This window comes from Suncus etruscus, chromosome 9 (genome assembly GCF_024139225.1).
Source record: "Suncus etruscus isolate mSunEtr1 chromosome 9, mSunEtr1.pri.cur, whole genome shotgun sequence".
NCBI lineage: Eukaryota > Metazoa > Chordata > Mammalia > Eulipotyphla > Soricidae > Suncus > Suncus etruscus.
This window is the reverse complement of record NC_064856.1, coordinates 110,765,398-110,786,720: the sequence shown is the minus strand read 5'-3', so window position 1 is coordinate 110,786,720 and position 21,323 is coordinate 110,765,398. Positions and strand designations below refer to the sequence as shown.

The following is a 21,323-nucleotide window of genomic DNA, read 5'->3' as shown; positions in this document are numbered from 1 at the left end:
CGCCCGCCCGCCGCCCGCCCGCGCGCGGCTCCGCTCCGGCCTCACACGCCGCGCCGCCCCATGGCGCCGGCTCGCTCGGGCCCGGCCTGCCGCTGGCTCGTGGCTCGCTCGCTCGCGCGCGCGCTCGGCTCCCGCCGCCGGGACTGCAGAGTCGGCCGCCGAGCCGAGCCGCGCCGCCGCCGCCGCCGCCGCCTCCGGCCCCGCCTGCCGCGCACGGCGCCAGCCAAGCCCGCCAGGGACCGACCGGGCGCGCGGCGGGCGGCGGGCCGGGCGGAGGGCGCCCCCTGCTGGCGACGCGCGCCGCCTCCCCCGCCGCCGCTGGACGCCCCCGCGGAGCCCGATCGGCCGGACGGATGCGGGACTCCCGCTGGGTGGTGGCTGGCTGGCTGGCTGGCTGGCTGCAGGGGAGGAGTGGGAGGCACGCGGGACGGGGACGCCTCGCTCCCCGCCGCACCCCAGGCCGGCCCCCCGGAGCCGGGTCGTCTCTGGGGACAGAACAGAGATGGGCCTGGAGCGCAGGACAAAGGAAAGGACCCCCCGAGTGGCGTCCTGCGTCCCCCCCAACTCCGCCCACGCTCTGTCTGCCTGGCTCCAGCCGCCCCCAGAGCACCCTAAAAAGCTCAGACTCATTTTTTTTTCCAGCCTTCGCCGACCAAGATCCAGATGCCAGCCTAGATCCAGGTTCTGGTTGAGATCTTGATTCCTTTCCAGCCTGGATCCTGATTTTTCGTCTAGATCAGCTTCCAGCCTGATTCCAGTTTAGGTCCCTATTTTCAGCCTAGATCCAGAGTCCAGCTCATGATCCTGATTTCCGGCTCAGACTCCCATTCCAGCCTAGACCCTGATTCCAGTCTAGAAGCTGATTCCATCTGAGATCCCGAGTTCCAGCTTAAATCCAGACTCCAACCTAGATCCTAATTACCAGCCAACCCCAGACCAAGCCTTGGACTCATCCTGGCGACTAGTCCCAGCCCAGACCTCCAGACCCTCTACGAGTCAGTCACACCCTGGTGGGACTCAGGGGACCCTAAAAGGTGCCTGGGATTGAACCCAGGTCAGCCATATCCTGGCAAGCTCCCTGCTGTTGTGCTGTCAGTCTGGCTCCTGCTCACCCTTGAAGTCCCAGTGGGGTACAGCTCCGACTCCCCACTCTCCATCTGTCTCCTTCGCAGGAAAACAACATCAGTTACAAGATGCACCGTTTCAAGTTTTTGAGGAGTCTAGGGTGGGGTGGAAGCTTTTAAATAATTTGAGGGTGATGGGGCCTGGGGCCGGAGTGATAGCACAATGGGCAGGGTGCTTGCCTTGCATAAAGCCGACTGAGGATTGATCCCCGACATCCTATAGGGTCCCCTGAGCCTGCCAGGAGCAATTTCTGAGTGTAGAGCCAGGAGTAACCCCTGAGCGCTGCTGGGTGTGACCCAAAAAACAAAACAAAAAGGCACATAAAAACAAAAACATAATCACACAGCAGTTTTCATGGTTCTGTGCTCAAGATGACTCCTGATGGGGCTCTATGGAGGGCCGGGAATTGAACCCAGTCGGGCTGGGTCAGCTGCTTGGAGGGCAAATGCTTCCCCCACTGTGCTATTGCTCTGGCCCCTGAGGAGGGGAAGCTTTGCTGAATGTTTGCATCAAAGTGCACCTGCTGTTTGGAAACATCCTACGGAAGGAGAAAAGCCTCCTGCCACCAACCCCATTCCCTGTCTCCACTTGTCTCTGCTGCCACAGCTCAGCTCATGTCCTGGCCCACTCTAGGCTGACACAGGACTGTGGTCAATGCTGAATGAATGACTGAGGGCTGAGCTCCTCTGTCCAAGCAGGTGCCTGGAGTTGGGGCCCAAGAACTGGGGAAGCACCAGGGTACCCCAGCACATCTCCTTTTCCTCCTCCCTTTTCCCTCTGCCTGCCTTCTGGCTCACAGGACTCTGACCAGAGTCTCACTCTGGCCTTCGGTTTCTGGAACAGCCCTATTTAAAACTTATTTCTAGGTCCAGAGTGATAGCACAGCAGGTAGGGCATTTGCCTTGCACAAGGCCACCTGGGGTTTCGATTCTGAGCATCCCATATGGTCCCCAGGCATGCCAGGAGTGATTTCTGAGCGGCAGAGACAGGAGTAACCCCTGAGCGCTGCAGGTTGTGAATGAAAACTCCTCCCACCAAAACAAACAAACAAAACCCAAAACTTTCTGATGAACTTGCCAGACCAGCATTCTACCAGGTTCTGAGACCTGCCTCGCCTACCGGCAATCTCATGTGAACCCAGATAGTTTCCACCCCCAGGCCAACCCCCAGCCTGAGGCTGGGGCCTTCGAGAGAGCCAGTTGCAGGGTCCCAGAGTGCTCTCTGGGTGGGTCCCCACGTCTCCCTGCTTGGAAAGTGGTCAGGGCCAGGGTCTGTCCAGGGAGGGGATGGTTTGGGATAGTACTGCCCCCTGGTGGTTGTGGGAAGGTCATGCATACATTTGGCTTCTCTGACTAAACATTGAAAAGGTACCCAGAGTCTGCCAGCCAAGTCTGAGGCTGGGGTGCTATGAATGAGAGAGAAGTGGGAGCCCATTTCTGGCCCAGCTGGCTGACCCACAGCCACATTGTTCCCTGGCCTGTCCCCTGGATGACTAACAGGGCTTCCCACACCCGTCTCTTGCTCCCACCACCCAAGCCTGTCTAACCTGCTCCCTTCTGGCCTCCTTATTTCCCCATGACTCCTCCGTCTCCCCAAACCTGGGCACTACACCCGATTTTCCTTCCACACGCATACATACATGTCATTCGGCCTGATTTGTCGGGCATTTGCTGTGTCAGTGCCCTGAGCATGTCGTAGGGAGCATTGGCTCAAAGAGCATGCAGGAACCCCCAAGTTCAGTGCCTGGTACCACACCCTCCTCACAATCACTGAGCTGAGTGTCGTAGCTGTGTGTCCTAGATGTGATCTAAAAAAAAAGAAAACAAAACAAGGATATCCCTCTCCTTCCCCTCTGAGCAGCATTGGAAAACACTGGAAACAGCACCCCCTTCTGCCCTTCCCATGTACTTGGCCTGGGTCACACCCCTCACTGCTCAGCCACTTGTCTGTCTGTCTGTCCTTCAATGTCACAGCCAAGCTCAAGCCACCTCTGAGGACTTGCAACTGTATTGGCCTGGAAGTGCTCTCTCCTTCCAGCATGGTAGGCTCCTCCTGCGTGTGTGTGTGTGTGTGTGTGTGTGTGTGTGTGTGTGTGTCCTTTATCGGGTGCCTCAGTGTCGTGCAAGGCTTGGCTGCAGAGAAAAACTGTGGTGCCCACTGGATAGCAGACTCCCAAGGTCTCCCGATTAGCCTGGCAATGGCGCTAGGGTAAGTGGTCTAAAGGGCGCTCTTAAGATTGGGGATTGGGAGGGCGGGAAGAAGTAGGCAAAGTCTAGGCCGTGACTTTGTGTGAGGGAGATTTGTGGGCGGGTGAGGACTGGCGTTTTCCAAGGCCCAGGTGGTCCCCCAAGGCCTCTATCCTGGACTCTGAAGATGCTCTCAGCCAGCCTTGCCCAATCGCCGCGGCCACGGCTCCTCCTCGGCCCCGCCCATTCTTGCCCTTGCCTGCATCCTGTCCAATAGCGGCGCCTATTTCCTCACGCCGCGCCGCCCCTTGCCCCGCCCACGTCCTAGCCGGCGGCCTCGCCTTGCCTAGGAGCCTCCCGTACTTCCTCTGAAAGCCCCGCCCCTCTCCCCGCCCACGCCTTGCCCAATAGCCGTGCTAGATTACTTCCTGTCACACCGCTCGCCCCTTTCCCCGCCCACGCCAACGCCGCGGCCTCGCCTTGCCCAATAGCGGCGCGTCCACGACTCCACTTCTGCCCCGCCCACCCTCTGGCCCCGCCCGCCCTCGCACTTCAGCGTTGCCGCCCGACTTCCGCCTCTCAGCGCCCCGCCCCCTGCGCCGGCCGGGAGTCGACCGGAGCGCGCATGCGCGGCGTCTTGCTTCCGCGGTCTGCGGGGTGCAAGGGCTAAGGGCCTGGGCTGCTGGCCCTGTCGGCTCCGAGTGGTGGCCGCTGGGACTTGGCGGGGATTCGGGGAGTGTTTGGAGGCGAAACGCGTGGCCACACCCCACTGCTCCAGGCCATTTGCTGCCCTTTGGGGCCTGGCCCCTTGGGGTCATCCGAGCACTACCGGCCTAGGCCTCTAGTGTGGAGTGTCTTGGGGTGTCCCTGGCCCCGTATGCGAGACCTCTATCTCCCTGGCCTTGTTGCTCCTTTCATTTACCTTTTTTTGTTGCCGATGTTTTTGTTCTGGGGCCACACCCCGGCTCTGCACTCAGAATCGCTCCTGCAGACAGCTGGGAGACTCCTCTGGGACGCCGGGGATCGAACCCGAGTTGGCCGCCTGCAAGGCCCACGCCCTCCCGCGGTGCTGTTTCTCCCAGCTCTTTTCAGGGCGTTTTCTCGGTGTTGGGGACTTTCTGCTCCCAGCCTCTCCGGTCAGGCTGCGAGACATTACAAGTACTGGTCACCTGCCGCTGTGCCTCCCTGGAAAGGGGCTGGTTGGTGGCGACAGAAACTGGGCGCCTGTCCCCTAGGCCCCCTAGGCCCAGGTGCCCGCTTGCGCTAGGCGTGTGACGTGCCCGGCCCAGATGCGTGTTATGTTGGCGCTGAGGTCGCTTGGGTGCCCGGAGGACCCGCTCACCCTTGCCCTGCCCGGGACTAGCTGGTCGCCTGCAGGTTCATGTGGATGAGGTGTTTGGCTCCTTGTTCCAAAATCATGATTTGATTTTATTTACTTATTTTTTGGCTACACCCGGTGGTGCTCAGGGGTTATTCTTGGCTTTGCGCTCAGAAATTGCTCCTGGCTCGGGGGGCCATATGGGATCTTCGGGGATCAAACCCACAGTCAGTCCTGGTCAGCCGCATGTAAGGCAAACGCCCCACCACTGTGCTACCACTTGGGCCTCTAAAAAATCATGATTTTTCAAGATGTTAAAAGCAGCGTCTTCTCTAAGTGCAAGGGGTCAGGGGAGGCAGGGCCTGGTGCCACCGCAGGGCACTCCCAACTTTCCCTTGCAGACACCGCTTCTCCTGCTTTTCTCAACCCCTAGGAGGTAGAGGGAAAAAGTAGTGCGAAGTAACCTGGCCTGAATCCCAGGTGTCATGGGCGAGGGGGGTCAGGGCTGATGTTCCCGAGAGGCAGGCCCGGTTCAGGTTTCTGAGCCATACATCTCTCCAAAATTCAGGTCTTCTTTTTTCTGTTTTTGGTTTTTGGGCCACACCGGCGGCGCTCAGGGGTTACTCCTGGCTCTGTGCTCAGAAATTGCTCCTGGCAGGCACTGGGATGCCGGGATTCGAACCATTGCTGGTCCTGGATCAGCTGCTTGCAAGGCAAACGCCCTACCGCTGTGCTATCAGTATGAGTTGGAAGTCTCCCTCCTTTCACACGAGGGGGTTAGAGTTCCTACTCTGTGGAGCAGCACTACTTGTAGTGCTCACAGTGTGGACACAGCTCATTTTTTTTCTTTTTCCTTCTGGTTTTTGGGTCACACCCAGAGGCGCTCTTGGATTACTCCTGGCTTTTGGGACATATGGATGCTGGGGATCGAACCTGGGTCCACCCTGGGTCAGCTGCGTGCAAGGCAAATACCCTACCACTGTACTGCTACCCTGGACCCCTAGCTTTGTTTCTTAGCTGGTGAATCCGACTGATCCCTAAGGGTGGCAAGTGCGGGGGTCCTGGAGACCACCATAGAGATGGTGGTGGTGGTGGTGGTGTGTGTGTGTGTTTGTGTGTGTGTACTCCAGGGTTGTTCCTTTGAAGGTCAAATAAGTGGCTGGCAATGTTAACAGATGCCAGTGGCAGGATGAGTTTGGATGGAGCCCTAGATAGTTATGGTGTGATCTAGGAAAGTTAGTTTCTAGTGCAGTAAGGTTAAATGTTAAATGGGGTGTTGGTGCCTGAGAGATTGGTAACAACTTTTTTTTCTTTTTGGGCCACACCCAGTGATGCTCAGAGGTTACTCCTGGCTATGCGCACAGAAATCGCTCCTGGCAGGCACAGGGACCATAAGGGACGCCGGGGGATCGAACGGAGATCAGTCCTAGGTTAGCGTGTGCAAGGCAAATGCCCTACCGCTTGCGCGACGGCTCCGGCCCCCAACTTTTTTTTTTTTTTAATTGCTTATGGGCCACTCCTGGCTCTGCGCTCAGAAACCACTCCTGATAGGCTCAGGCGACCATATAGGATACCGGGAATTGAACCTAGGTCTGTCCTGGTTAGGCTGCGTGCAAAGCAAACGCCCTACCCCTGGGCTCTCTCCAGCCCCAAGATTATAACCTATTGAACTGAGAAGAAACAGGCTTCGGGGCAACTCCTGACTGGCGAGCCTTACCTATGCCTGTGCCATATGCTAAGCTGTGTCCCTGCTGGCATAACTTGAGCAGCGAACCGTCCCCAGGAGGGGGTGTGAAGGACTCTAGAGCAAGGGGACTGAGGGCACAAGGCAGTGGACTGGCAGTGAAGTAGCTAATGCGAAGGGCCAGCCAAGGAGCAAGTCAACAAAACTAGCTAGTGTTTAGAAGGGGCTAAAGGGAGTGCAAAGCAATTTGGGGACCTGGCAGCTTTGCGGGGCCGCATTCAGACTTGACTCCAAGACAATCACATTGAAGGGTCCTCCCTCCACAGGTTTGGCTGCCGCTCAGGTGGGCTTTGGTGATACTGAGGCAAAACTGACATTCTTCAGGCAAACCCCAAAACACAGCCATGTGCATCCTTCAGAAACCAACCTGAAGCTACCGGTGGCCCATGTGCCCCAGCCTGCTGGAGAACAGAGAGCTGACCATGAACTTGGGGTCAGGATGGCAAGCCCTGCCTCCAGAGCTTGTACAGCTGTAGGGGAACTAGCCCACAGGCCCTGTAAGCTATGACCCAAGGAGGCGCCCAGACATGGGCAAGTGGATCACATCATTTCACACCCATCAAAAAAATGACCCTTGTGCAAAATTATGTCATTTTAAGACGTTTTCAAAAACAGGTTGGGCTCATCTTGGCACTGCAGCTATGGCTTGGACTGGCCATGACCCCCTCCTAACCCCTTTCTCAACGCGCACATACACCAAGGCAGAAAAGGTTTTATTTTCATGTTTTAAAGCCTTTTTATTAAAAAAAAAAAAAAAGACCCCAATCAAAATATTTCCCATTGGAGGCTATTTCTTTTTTCTTTTTTTTTTTATCTTTTAAAAATTTTATTACACAAATATCTCCCATTCCCACGAGTCAGAGGAAAGATGTCCTCATTCTTTCTAAAACCAGTAATGGAGAACGTTTGGAAAACAAAAGTCCGACTAGCTTCCCTCCTTCCCTGGCCCGATATAACCCAACGTGTCAATGGAGATGGCATGACTTGTCCCCTTAATGCTTACATTTAATTTAAAATTTTGTATTTTAGCACAACATTGGAGATTGACTCTAAATCAGCAACAAAAAATATATATTTACAATATTTCTTCGGAAAAACAAACAAAAAAAACACAACCAAACCCTTTAAACATAGTGACTTTAGGAGTTTTATTTATGGAGCAGTTATTTTTTTTTAATCACCAAGTGATTTTATATTAGATATATATAATTTCTCTTCCTTTCCTCTGTAGTTTTTCGCCCCGGTGCTTGGAAAGATGGAGGCAGGTGTTGGTGCGGTGGCTGGAGGCAGCAGCCTCTCCTGGTGAGGCCATATTAAGAGCCGAGTGCAGGAAATGCCACGAACGATGGGTGCCTCTGTGCCCAAACAGAGACCTTGCTTTCCTCCACACGGACCAGCCCTCACCTCTGAAACCATCCCCCATCGCAGTCCCGAGAAAGGAGAGCCCAGCTGGGCCTAGGTCCACCTGCAGCTGCTCCTGGGTTCCTTCTCCTGCTGACCAACTGCCGTGCGCGGTAAAAATGCTTTTTTCCCCCCAAACCCCAAACAATCAAAAATAAAATCCCCAAGCCCCAAACCAACCATCAGCTTGGAAAATTTCTGTGGATGAAATGTCCCAAAGTCAGAGGCACTCTCCCGGCACAATCCCTGCTCTGAAGGGGTCTCTCCACCTCCCCTATTATACAAAGACAACAAACAAAAGAAAGCAATCTTTTCAGTATTGTCCACAGGAGCAACCAAAAAAGGCAGGAAGCTTCCAATTCTAGGTCATTAACAATAATAACAATAATAAAGTTTTTGCTCAATCCCCAGGGTTCTTTACAGAGAAGTCCCCCTAACTGAGGCACTCTGGAATAAGTCACTGGCATTTCCTCCAAGTGGCAGCCCCAGGGTACTGGGGCCTGGAGACCAAGGAAGGGCAGAGGGCAGGAACAGAAAGCTGCTTTTAGGGTGCAGCCAAAGGAATCAGCAGATCGAAAGAAACAGACACAATTCCCCTCTGCAGGCACCTCCCACCGTTTTTCTCTTAGGAGCCCAGTCGATGCCAGCCAGGGTCAAAGCTGGGCTAGGTGGTGAAGAGGTGGCCCTCTGCCTCTATTGCTTTGGAAGTGGCAAGGGTGCAGTTGGTGTCTCTCCTCAGAACGGCTCACACTGGGGACCCTTGTGTCGGCTCCTTCCCTGCCCCTGTGCAGCTCCAGGGGTCAGGGAGCTGGGACCACACTGTGGAGGGGGGGTGTTGTGCTATCTCTCCAGCTGGCTGGCGAAGCCGTGGGAATCCACATCCCACAGGCCACTGCTCACTAGCACCTCCTCACACGGAAATATTGACCCAAAGCAAGATTCGACCTTTTTTTACTTTTTTTTTTAAAGTGCAAAAAGCTCTCTGCTGCCCTAGAGAGAGGATCTTTGGACAGGCCGTTCTATGCAAAGGAAAAGGGGGCAGCTGATGGGGGCTCAACCAGGGAGGTGAATTGGGGGACTCGCTCCCTCCCTCCTCCATCCCTCCACACATGCACTCACTCAGTCACGCACAGAGGCACACGCACTCCTGCACTCCCCACACAGCTGCAGGCAGATGGCGAGTGACTGGCTTCTGAGTACCCCAAAGGGCCAGATAGGTGAGCTTCAGGGGCTGAACAGGCCTGGCTCTGGGGGCTGCTGGGAGGGAAGAGCATCAGAGAAAGCCCAAGGTGGGGGGACTCAAGAGGGACATGGAAAGGGCAAAGGGAGCAGGAGAGGTTGCTGGGTTCAGAAGCTGCCTAGGAAGCAATGAAATGGGCTTTTCCTGGGGCCGAACTCCAGCCCCGCTGCAGGGTCTCAACCCCGATAAGTGCGACAAAGACCTCCAAGAGATGGGTGAGAGGTCAGCTGGGGTCACTCGTGACAACTACTGCGACCCTTGGCCAGGATGACCAGGGTGGAAGAGGAGGGAGAGCACAGATGGCAGAGGCCGAGGCCTCCACAGCACCAGAGTCCTCTGCAGGGGCTGCTGGCTCCTCCTGCAATGCCGGCGAGTGATGAGAAACACGCACTGGGCACTGCAAGCAGAACCTGGCCCCGGAGGCGAGGCCGCTTTCTTCCTTGGGAGTCTGCTCGGAACCAGACACTGCTGGGGAGGAGCACGGATGGGGGAGGGCCTCCAGGCCCAGCACACGATGGCTGCACAGACACCCTGACCTCAGAGCCTGCCTCTGGGCAAGCGGGCGAGCACACAAGCAGGCACCTTGACAGCACACAGCCTGTGCTTCTTTCCCCTCTTCTGTCTGCGACCCCCTTCTGTGGCGGGCAGAAGCTGGGGTCCACTGCCCTCTCTGCCCTGCCGGTAGGGAAGGGCTCAGGGGCAGGAGAGCAGACAGGGAGTGTGGCGCTGGCCTCGGAGCCCACGCAGGGTCAGGGAGCCGCTCTCCTGGCCGGGGAGGCAGGGGCAGATCAGATTCCTGTGCAGTCTTAGCTGATCTTCTGGATCAGCTTCTCGTCAGACAGGCAGTAGAGACTGTTGATGGACAAGTCTGAGATGAAGTGCTCACAGGCTTTCCGAGTGATCTGTTTGCATCCTCGAAGGTCGATCAAGGTGACGTTGGCGATGCGCCGTAGGTAGATGAGGGTCTGGTCTGTCAACTTATTGCAACCTGTGGGGGAAGGGGTTGTGAGGACGGCTCTGATGGCTAACCCCCAAGAGGTTGTCCCTCCTCTCCTGCCCCTAACCTCCTAGCTCCCAACTAGCAGCACAAGCACCAGAGTCTCTGCAAGGCCTCCAGCTGGACCACAAAGCTGACAAGCTGCTGGGCGATGGCTGTGCTCTAGGCATTGCCTGAAAAATGACAGAGTGATGGAGTGGGAGCGCCTGCTCTACTCAATCCTGGCTCTGATCCTGGCCTTTGGTCCCAGAGCACAGCTAGGCATGGCCTCCCAACTAACCACAGGCCAGAGTGATAGCACAGCGGGTAAAGTGCTTGTCTTGCACACAGCTGACCTAGGCTTGATCCCCGAGCATGAAGCCAGGAAGTAAGCCCCGAGCAATACCGGGAGTGGCCCCAAACCAAAACAGTAAAGAAACTAAATGAGGGGCCGGGGAGGTAGCATGGAGGGAAAGCATTTGTCTTTCATGCAGAAGGACGGTGGTTCGAATCCAGGCATCCCATAGGTCCCCTGTCGGACGATTTCTGAGTATAAATCCAGGAGCAACTCCTGAGCGCTGCCGGGTATGACCCAAAAACCAAAAAATAAAAGAAAAGAAAGAAACTAAATGAAAGAGCAGCAATGTTGTCAACTGCACCCTCGCTCAGCCAGGCACCTCTGGAAGCCCGGAGAGCATCTCTCACCGGCCATGTTGAGCTCTGTGAGGGAGTAACGTGTGGAAGACCCGACAGCCGTGAGCAGATTGGAGGACTGATCTGTAAGGTGGCTGCAATGACTGAGGTCGAGCCGAGACAGAAGGGGCATGTGGCGGATGATGAGGCGAAGCGTGGCGTCTGTGATATCAAGGCCTGCCAGCCGGAAGTCAGTCATGTTCCGGAGCTTACTGCGATTGTCCTGACCTGTGCAGGAGAGCAAAGAACTCAAAGTCCAGCTGCGTCAGCACAGGGCTGGGCTTGGGACAACCTGGGGGTACAGGGGACTGAACCTGGGTTGGCCACATGCAAGGCAAATGTCCCCACTACACTGGCCCCAGTTCCAGCCACAAGCTACCAGGACTCCTGGCAGGGGTTAAGCCTAACTGCCCATACCCAGCCCTGCCTGCAGGGAATGATCTGTATGTGGGGGCAGTTTCTAGGAAACCAACTCCACTTCTTCTCTGCCCAGCTGTGAGATTACGGACAGCCAGAGGGAATGTGTGGAATGTCTGCTCCTACCCACTCTTCTGCAAAAGACCCTCAGTTAAGGCAGGCTAAGGGTCCGCTTGACTGCACCGCCTTCCCCGACTCCCTCAGGGTTAGACTTGAGGGAAAAACAATCCCCTTCTGCAGAGCTCTGAAGGAGGAAGTACCCTACCCTTGGCCATCGTCCACACACCACTCTAGAGGCTCTGTGAGGCCCTGATGCTGAGGACAGTCAGCATGACTAGGGTAAAACACTAAGAAGCAAGGCCCAGGGGGCCAGGAAGGTGGCACTAAACGTAAGGTGTCTACCTTGCAAGCGCTAGCGTAGGAAGGACCTCGGTTCCATTCCCCCCCCCCCCCGGGGTTCCATATGGTCCCCCCAAGCCAGGGGCAATTTCTGAGCGAATAGCCAGGAGTAACCCCTGAGCATCAAACAGGTGTGCCCCCCCCCAAAAAAAGAAGCAAGGCCCAGAACATACCCGGTTTATCAGTTGGTGGGGTCAGCAAGTCCCGAATTTGAGGGTCCTTGATTCCTACTGCCCACCGAAGATCAAGGGTCCTGAGAAGGGGGCAGCTGGAGGTGCTAAGGGCAGAGACTGCTGACCACGAGCAGCCTGCGAGGAGGAGGTCTTTGAGTCCTGCAGAAGGAAGGGGTTGCACATTATACCCTGGAACCCACATCTCCAAAGCCTCAATTGTCAGATGAGCTGAGTAAGGCAAATAAGTTTCCAGTCCAGCGGGAAGAGGGACTATATGTCCTTATCTTAAACTATTTGTTTTTGGACTACATCTGGCGGTGCTCAGGTTACTTCTGGAAGCTGGTGAGAACCCACGTTGGCTTGAGTAAAACAAATGACCTCCCTGCTGTGTATCACTCCAGCTCCCTCTTTAAATTTTATTTTGTTTTATTTTTGGCACAGGGGACCATATGGGATGCCAGAGATTGAACTCTGCTGTAATCTTACTCAGCTCTCCTTCAGATTTCTAAGGCTCCCACATGATAGCAACAGCTCTTAGGCACTCCTTCCAGAGCATGAAAAGTGACTGATTTCCCATCCGACCAGGACCATGAAGTGCTGAAAGGAACAAGCACTTCCAAAGCCTAACATGGCCCTGCAGGGACTGTGCCGGGGTGACCAGTGGGGCCGCAGCAGCACCTGGTCCCGTTCTCTCACTGGGGGCCTGGCACTTAAGGTGGTCATGGGTAAATAGCTTGCTAAGTGAAAAAGGCATCGACGACTGGGGCATGCTGCTCTAAATTGCCCTCAAGCTCACTGCTCCCCCAGCCCCTTCCTGGGTCTAGAGAGATGCTGTGGCTGGCTGGCTGCTTACCCGGCAGCCTATTGACCAGCCACGTCAATTGCTTTTTGGAGATGTTGGTCCAACTGAGGTCGAGGCTGACTGGCTGTCGTTTGATGATTCCACTGAGAGCCTGGGGCACGATAGCTTTACACCTACTCAAGTCAATTTTTGTCCAAAGTCTTTTGTCGCAGCACCTGTGAGAAGGAAAGCTCAATCGTCAATAACTGATGTCCCTGGAAGGGACAGCCTTCCCCCCACCCCAAGCTACTGGAGGCTTTTGGAGAGTCACCCATCCTAGGGCTCTCTCTAGACACATCAGCATTATGGCTCTGCATTAAAAAATAGGCTTTGTCCTGAAGGTTCAACCTCAGTTCTGCAGTGGAAACCTTGACTAGTTCGCCTAAATTTTGTTTTTTTTTTGTTTTTGGGCCACACCCGGCGGTGCTCCGGAGTTACTCCTGGCTGTCTGCTCAGAAATAGCTCCTGGCAGGCACGGGGGACCATATGGGATACCGAGATTCGAACCAACCACCTTTGGTCCTGGATCGGCTGCTTGCAAGGCAAACGCCGCTGTGCTGCTATCTCTCCGGGCCCAGTTCGCCTAAATTTAGTGGGCTGGACTATTTGAGAACACAGCACGATTACTAAGGTACAACATGCAGCACAGATACTTGCGTGAAGACACGGCTCCTACTCCAGTGTACAGAGGGAACTTTTTAAAAAAAGAGGCCTGGGCAGGGCGGGGGAGGGGAGAAGGGAGATAGCAGCAGAGCCGGTAGGGTGCTTGCCTTGCTTACAGTTGACCTGGGTTTGACACCCCCCTCCCCGGCACCATATAGTCTTATGAGCACTGTCAGGTGTGATCCCTAAGCTCAGGATTACGTCAAATCGCCTTGAGCACAGACGAGTATGACCAAAAATATAAAAGCCAAAAGGCCAGAGTTTTTTAACTCCTCAGCCCCTGGGCTGCCTGAGCAGAGCCAAGCATCAGGTCAGCAACGTTCTCTCCTGCCCTCCCTTGGTTCTATGCTTAAAGCACTATTTATTTCCTAGGCATTCCAGACAGGAACAGAAAAGAGGAGGCCTTCTCTACTGAGGCCCACAGGGCCATAGGCCACAAAGAGCAGCAGAACATGTAGGATCCTGTTTAATGTTTTACAGTCTCTGCCCCGAGCTTGATTCAGTCTGGCCAACAGGGGAGGAACACGGGACTTAGGGGATTGCTCATCCCCCTCGGTCTGAAAGCCTGGGATATACTAGACCTACAGAGAGAAAGGATGTGAGGAGGCCATGTTAATATAGATTTGGGGAACATACTAACATTCACAAGAATGGGGTCTTTATTTAAAGTGAGACATCACACAGCAGCACAGGAAGCATCTACGCAAAGAGCTGCTGCTCGTGATCATGCTGGGGAGCCTCATCCTGGGAACGGGCCTGAAGGGGCACTTGCTAGGACAATCACTGAGAGCAGGGCTATGCCTACATTGGAGCACATGTGTCATGAGGCTAATGCATGTGAGACCAAGTTGAACTCCTGGCAACACATGGCCTCTAGGCAGTGGGCCAAGCATCAGTCCTGGTGGTTTGCCTGACTTCACCAAATGGATCAAGCACCAAACTAGTAGTGAGTGACTCTGGGACCCCCAATACTTGTGGTCCTTTATGTTAAAAGAAACTGCTAGGCCTACCCCTAGATATTCAAATACAGGAGACCTGAGATGGGTCCGAGAAGCTGCATCTCTAACATGGCCTGAGAACTACAGCAACAGGGCTAGATTCATATACAAGGGGCTGTTCAGGGACCAGAACTTTAATTAGAAAGAGTGCATACTGCTCTATAGCAATTCTGCCATCACTTTGAGGCGCCCCGCCCTCTCCCATTTTCATGTTTCTATGTTACATGGGCGGTGCTCAGGGGTTACTTCCTGGCTCCACTTTACAGGAATCACACCTGGCGGGTTCAGGCCACATGGGATGCCATAGATTGAACCCGGTTGGCCATGTGCAAGGCAAACACCCTTCCTGTTGTCCTATGGTTTCCATCCAGTATCTTCGAGTTCCACTCAGTAATTTAAAAGGTCAAGACAGTCTTGGAGACTTCAAAACCTGACTTTGTTTTCTTTGGTTTCTGGGCCACATCTGATGATGCTGGAGAGTGGACAAGGGTAGGTCATGTGCAAGGACATGTCAATGTCCTACCCACTGAACTCTCTTTCCAATTCCTGGATCTGGCTTTCTGGAGAAAGGAATTCAAAGTTTGGGAATGAAAAGGCCAACTATGGAAAATCACAGGCACCTTCAAATTTTTCTGACAAGCTGAAAACCATGTCTGCCCTCTTGTTACAGGTTACTGAGGCAGGACAGCAGCCATAGCATGACTGGTGGTGGGATGGCAGGACACTGACTTTCAACTCTTAGGACTCCAAGTCTTACTACAAACTCCCCAATCAGTTTCCTATAAACAGATGAACTGGACAGAATAGGGTGAGGTGGGAAAGGGCCATATGGCCCTGAAGACAAATGTAACTGGGCATAACTAGCCAGGCCCACTACAGGGAAGAAGCCGGTTAAGTCCCAGAGGAAGCTCTGGGACCTAGACAAGGCTCCTGACAAGTGCACAGGACCATGCTGTTGCTGTACTGAAGGCCTGCCACCTACTCCCATACCCATTCCTCAACCCTGTATCCCTGCTCACCATTTATACCACGTCTTGCACACTCGCATACATTCACAAAGTTCTTTGCGGCTGAGGTAGCGGAAGACAGACATCCAGACCTCCCGCTGCATCCAGCTTTCATCTCCATCCTGAGCCCAACTGCCCCGGCCATTCAGCCTGGCTGCACCCCCCTCCTCTGCACTGTCATCGTCCTCCTCTTCCTCCTCCTCGTCCTCCTCATCTCCCCCAAGCCCCTCCTCGTCCCCGCGCTGGGGGATCCGGGCTGGGCAGTGCTGTACTAGTACACGGGGGGAATGGCGCAGGTTGGCAGAGGAGGCTGTGATGGCCTGCAGCTTGGGCACGATGGACGTCCCATGGAGCTCTTTGGTGGGCCTTTGGAGCGTGACGGTGAGGTACGATCCCCGGATCTTGGCTTTCTCCACTTCAGACAGCTCCTTTTTGCCACTGGGGTTGTTCTCCTTTTCCCGTACCATAGTGCGCTCAGTGGCCTGCAGCCGCAGCAACTGCCGCCGTTTGAAGCGCTCGTCGCGGCTGACACTGTGGTGGTCGCTGGGGCCAGCCCCAGGGGATGACCTCGTCACCACAGCCCGGGGGGAAACGGGGTCGTGAATGAGCTGCAGCATGGAGCTGGGGGAGTGCGGCGGGGGTGTGAGGGGTTCGTCACAGCTCCGCAGGGGCCGCAGGACTTTGGCTTGCACGGATTCTTCATCGCTCTCTTCCATTTTCCGCTTCTGCAAAACAGAGCCCCCAGTGCATTGTCAGTAGCAGAGAAGAGCACTCACTATATATATATCGCCGCAGAGCCTTTTCTCTGACAGAGTCTAGGATGGGGCTCCTGCCCACGCTGGCAAAGATTTCAGAACAGAGTTCTTGAAGTGGGTCATGCACTAGGTATAAAGGCATGGTACCCACATCCAAAAACTACCTTACTTTTTTTTTTGGTTTTTGGGCCATACCCGGCAGGCTCAGGGGACCATATGGGAGGCCGAGATTCGAACCACTGTCTGTTTAAATCAGCTGATGCAAGGCAAACGCCCTGCGCTGTGCTATCCTCTCTGACCCCATACCTTATTATTATTATTATTATTATTATTATTATTATTGGTTTTTGGGTCACACCCTGCGGCGCTCAGATCATATGGGATGCCAGGATTTGAACCACTGTCCTTCTGCATGAAAGGCAAATGCCTTACCTCCATGCTATCTCTCTGCCCCCCCCCATACCTTATTTTTAAATTTTGGGGGGATTTGGGCTACACTTAGTGATATCAGGGATTGTTTCTGGTGGTACTCAGGGGACCATATGTGATGATGGGGATTAGATCTGGACTGGTCATGTGCAAAGCAAATGCTCTCCTCTCTACTATTTCTGCAGCCCCACATAAACCGCCTCATTATCTCAAGTGCCAATTTCCAGATTCAAACACCCTGGGCAACAAATACCCTTTAGAGAGACCTCAAGAGTTAAATCCTGTATCCGATTAGGAGAAGTTCCTCGTGCTAGTGGTAAAGAGGAGCCACCTGCCTATACCGCATAAACCATTTGCTCTGGGCCCCAGTAGCTAAGCAGTAAGTTAGCCAGGTTTTCTCTAGCAGTGTGGAAGGCTCTGGCGTCGGCCTTCATGAAGCTCCCCTCCATCTCCTCAGAGACCAACCATAGCAGATAAAGCAGAGAGTGAGGACATGGCAATGCTTCAGTACGACAGAGACAGTGCAGCGGGCAAGCACTTGCCCTGTATACATATGAACCTTGGTTTGTTTCCCAGCACCTCTATATTTTCTGTTTCTCTGAGCCTGCTAGGATTGACCCGGGACAGACCTGGGTTCAATTTCTAGCATCCCATATGGTCCCCAAGCATGATATGATTTTGATGGTAACTATCTCATGGTGATTCAAGTAAATGATTTATTTATAAATTAAAAAATAAGGGCCAGAGAGATAGCATGGAGGTAGGACATTTGCCTTGGATGCAGGACCACGGTGGTTCAAACCCCGGCATCCCATGTGGTCCCCCGAGCCTGTGAGGATCGATTTCTGAGATAAGGGGCAGGAGTAACCCCTGCCTCAGCGCTGCTAGGGGTGATCCAAAAACCAAAACAAACAAACAAAAAAAAGGGCAATGCTGGTGCTAGTGATAGTAGAGCAGGTAAGGTGCTTGTCCTGTATACAACCGATTCAAGTTTGATCTCCTGCACCTCCCACGGTCCCGAGCCCTGCCGGAAAAGAGAAATGGCAATGCCCCAGAAGAAAGTGTGCTGAGAATGACGGATCTTGGTGCCTTGGTGAGGTCAACCTTCCACCAAGGTTCCACTCTAAGCCACCTGTCCTTTCCCAACTAACCATCTCTGCTGTGACAAAAATCTAATTACTGTGTTCCACTGAGTATTCAACCATTCAGATTTCTCTAAGACACCCGAGGAGTGTAGGGAGATAGCTGGGTCAGCTAAATGCTAGACCACTATAAATGCAAGGAAATGCAGACAAGAGTACAGGCTCTTTCCCAACAGATTGATTAGAAGGGAATCTACTTAGATCAGCGTCCAGGACCTTCTGCCACAGGCTCCTCCTCTGTATGTGTCTGAACCAGACTTAGCTTAGCAGGAGCTATACCATGTAACCAGAGTCCTTTTGGTCTTTTGACATTGCCAATGACCACTGGGCCAGTGCACACAGCTGCCCTGGGTCAAGGTTACGGCACTTGTCTCTCCTGGGGGAGAGTTGCCTCTGTGGGACAACACATTTGATAAGCGGGCAGGGTAAAAATGACACAGACGTGACATAATTGAAAATGCTGCATCCCTCTGTATTTATTTATTGCCTCCCCCTCAGGAGTAATACCCAGCCCACCTCATTTCCCTCCTCAAAACAGCCCAGTTGGTAAAATAGAACATTTGCTTTTTGCATGTGTCTTGCCCAGGCCCCGAGTTTACCATGAGTCATACAACACCAAAAAGTGGGAGGAACCCCCCCAAAATCTCAAAATCAAACCCCCTCAAAAATCAGAAAAAGAAAACATCCCATAAAATAAATTTTATTCATTTTACATTTTTTGAATTTAAATTCTGGTATTTATTTATTTATTTATTTATTTATTTATATTTTTATTTTTTTGGTTTTTGGGCCACACCCGGTAACGCTCAGGGGTTACTCCTGGCTATGCGCTCAGAAGTTGCTCCTGGCTTGGGGGACCATATGGGACACCGGGGGATCGAACCACGGTCCATCCAAGGCTAGCGCAGGCAAGGCAGGCACCTTACCTTTAAGTGCCACCGCCCGGCCCCGGTATTTTATTTTTTAATTTTTTTTGTCTGTTTATTTTTGGGTCACACCAGGAAGTGCTCAAGGGTTCCTCCCGGCTCTACACTCAGAAATCACTCCTGGCAGGCTCGGGGGACCATATGGGATGCCAGGATTTGAACTACCGTCCTTCTGCATACAAGGCAAATGACCTACCTCCATGCTATCTCTCTGGTCCTTAATTTTTAATTTATAAATAAATCCTTTACTTGAATCACCATGAGATAGTTACAATCAAAATCAAATTTAATAGAGAAACTGATCATCACAGGACTGGGGATGGAACTGAGCAAATGTCAGGCCTGGACTTCGACTCACAGCACAGCAATAAATAGTGGGTGCCATAGATGTGGCTGGGTGCTTGTCTGACTACCAGGGTTAGAGGCCTGGTTCAAAACCACCATGTGGATGAAGTTGCAGAGGCCTCCTTCATGTTTCCGGTGGAGTCTGGAGAGAACCCAGCCCACTTACCTGGCTTTTCTCTGAGCTGTCCTCCTGGTAGCACTTTGGACACTCCCAGCAGTTTGGCAATTCCTCATTGAGCAGCCCCTCTCCATCCATCTGTTAGGGAGACAGGTAGACAGGGATGTGAACAAGTAAGTCTCATTATTTAAATAAACAAGAGGACCCATCCTTAAACTTCCTCCATCAAGCGAGCACAGAGTGGCAAATGGGCATCATTCCTTGCTCCTCAGCACTAGAAAACGAGCCTCCCTTGGTCATGTGAACATGTCTAGCTCTACAAGGAGGTTCCTAATGGATCTAGATCAATCTGGGGTCATAGGCCTGTTTGGAAATGAACCCGGACACACAGGACAGGGTCAGTCTTGATGTGGATGGCTGGGCACATTAATCACAGTCATCTGGGTTCAGACACTAGTAACCTGGCCTCTGCCTCGACCTTGATCCCTCCTTCTTATAGGATTGTGGTGAGGAGCAATCAGTTCAAGTAACCCTAGCAGGGGTCCTCAAACTTTTTAAACAGGGGGCCAGTTCACTGTCCCTCACCATTGGAGGGTCTGACTATAGTAAAAACAAAACTTATGAACGAATTCTTATGCACACTGCATATATCTTAATTTGCAATGAAGAAACAAAACAGATACAAATACAATATGTGGCCCGCGGGCCATAGTTTGAGGACCACTGATATAGAGAATACTCCTTATTGTCAACTTTTTTTTTTTTTTTTGGTTTTTGGGCCACACCTGGTAACGCTCAGGGGTTACTCCTGGCTATGCGCTCAGAAGTTGCTCCTGGCTTGGGGGACCATATGGGACGCCGGGGGATCGAACCGCGGTCCGTCCAAGGCTAGCGCAGGCAAGGCAGGCAGCTTACCTCTAGCGCCACCGCCCGGCCCCTTATTGTCAACTTTTAAGACATTAATTTTTCACATTCAACTTTCCTAACTTGGACTGTTTCTCATTTGATCATGCCCAGTAATCCTCTCAGTCAGGTGTCAGCTTTGATCAAGTTGAGACCTTTGGGAAGACCAAGAATGTACCAACAATACCCAGAATTCGGGTAGACTCAACTTCTCTGGGTTGTCCTGAGGACTAGGCAAGAACAAACCTACAGCTAGAATTCATGCTAAAGAAGCTGAAGCAACCTAGAGGTTAAGATCTGAACTTCCGGTAGCGTTCATCATGCTCTCAGGCAACTCAGGTCTACCCCAGGACAGTTCCTGAGTGAGCTGCCCACATTTTGCTTGCCATCCAGGAACCCCTATCCCAGCAGGCTTGGGCCGGAAGTACCTCCATTCTGTGATGGACTGCAGGCCCCCGTTCAGTGTTTTGTGAACTGCTCTATCAAGCGCACCCAGCAGTGCTGACAGCCCAGAGTCTGAGGTCCAGATGCCCACAAGTCCCAGAGTATGGAGACCAGAGCTGTTGGGAGAGATCCCCTCCTCTCCTTTTGTTTCCCTACTCAACTCTGACGCTCTCTCCTCACCTGAAGGCAGCCGGGATGAACAATTTCATTGCAGATACAGCACTCCATGAGCTTCTTCTCAAAGTCCTGGGTCTCCTCGTTCTGATCCACCTCTCCACAGAGGGAACAAGTGACCGAGTGAGGCAGTCTGGGCTGCAAGAGGACACAGATAAAGACCATTAGCAGCAGCCTTAGATCCTTATCAATTTAGCTTCCCTTTAACCCACAATAGGGCAATTTGGGTCCTTTAACTCTCTAGTAAACAAGGAGGGAGCAAATGCTTTACAGAGAAGACAGGATCTTAGGAGAAATATGGCCGAGGAAGAATATGGGTAGAATTCATTATTTGAGACTACTTTATTTTTCAGTCTATCTTTAGCTTACTAAGGCCTGTTTTTTGTTTGCTTTTGGGTCACATCTGATGGTGCTCATCGCTCTGGACTCACTCCTGGCAGATCCCTGGAGCGCCAGGGATCGAATCTGGGTTGGTCGCATAAAAAGCAAGCACCCTACCGGCTGCCCCATGGCATTGGCCTCCAAGCCCTTCCTTTCTAATCTTTTTAAAGAGGGGACAAATGCCCCCGAGCCTGCCAGGAGCAACTTCTAAGAGCAGAGCCAGGAGTAGCCCGAGCACTGCTGGGTATGACCCCCCCCTCCAAAAAAAGAGGGGACAGATGGCCACAAGTTGTCCTTAAAATGCTGGGCTCATTTGAAAACAGGGCAAACCTGAAGGAGAAATAATTTTCTGGGGCCTGGAGACATAGCTCATCGGCGTTTGCCTTGCAGCAGCCGATCCAGGACCAAAGGTGGTTGGTTTGAATCCTGGTGTCCCATATGGTCCCCCGTGCCTGCCAGGGGCTATTTCTGAGCAGACAGCCAGGAATAACCCGAGCACCGCCGGGTGTGGTCCAAACACACACA

The 21,323-nt window shown here is 53.2% G+C and overlaps 1 protein-coding gene across 1 annotated transcript in view; it reads right to left on the bottom strand.

Moving 5' to 3' along the window:
* Positions 1–9,361: 9,361 nt before the first annotated feature.
* Positions 9,362–21,323, bottom strand: part of KDM2A (lysine demethylase 2A) — a 120,311-nt gene continuing 108,349 nt past the window's right edge. The window contains exons 14-20 of the mRNA XM_049780199.1: positions 20,424–20,555; positions 18,945–19,034; positions 15,194–15,906; positions 12,526–12,689; positions 11,673–11,831; positions 10,696–10,911; positions 9,362–10,002 (exon numbers count right to left, since the gene is read on the bottom strand). Of these exons, the coding sequence (XP_049636156.1) occupies positions 9,821–10,002; positions 10,696–10,911; positions 11,673–11,831; positions 12,526–12,689; positions 15,194–15,906; positions 18,945–19,034; positions 20,424–20,555 (1,656 nt within the window). The 3' untranslated portion in view covers positions 9,362–9,820. The remainder of the gene's footprint in view (positions 10,003–10,695; positions 10,912–11,672; positions 11,832–12,525; positions 12,690–15,193; positions 15,907–18,944; positions 19,035–20,423; positions 20,556–21,323) is intronic.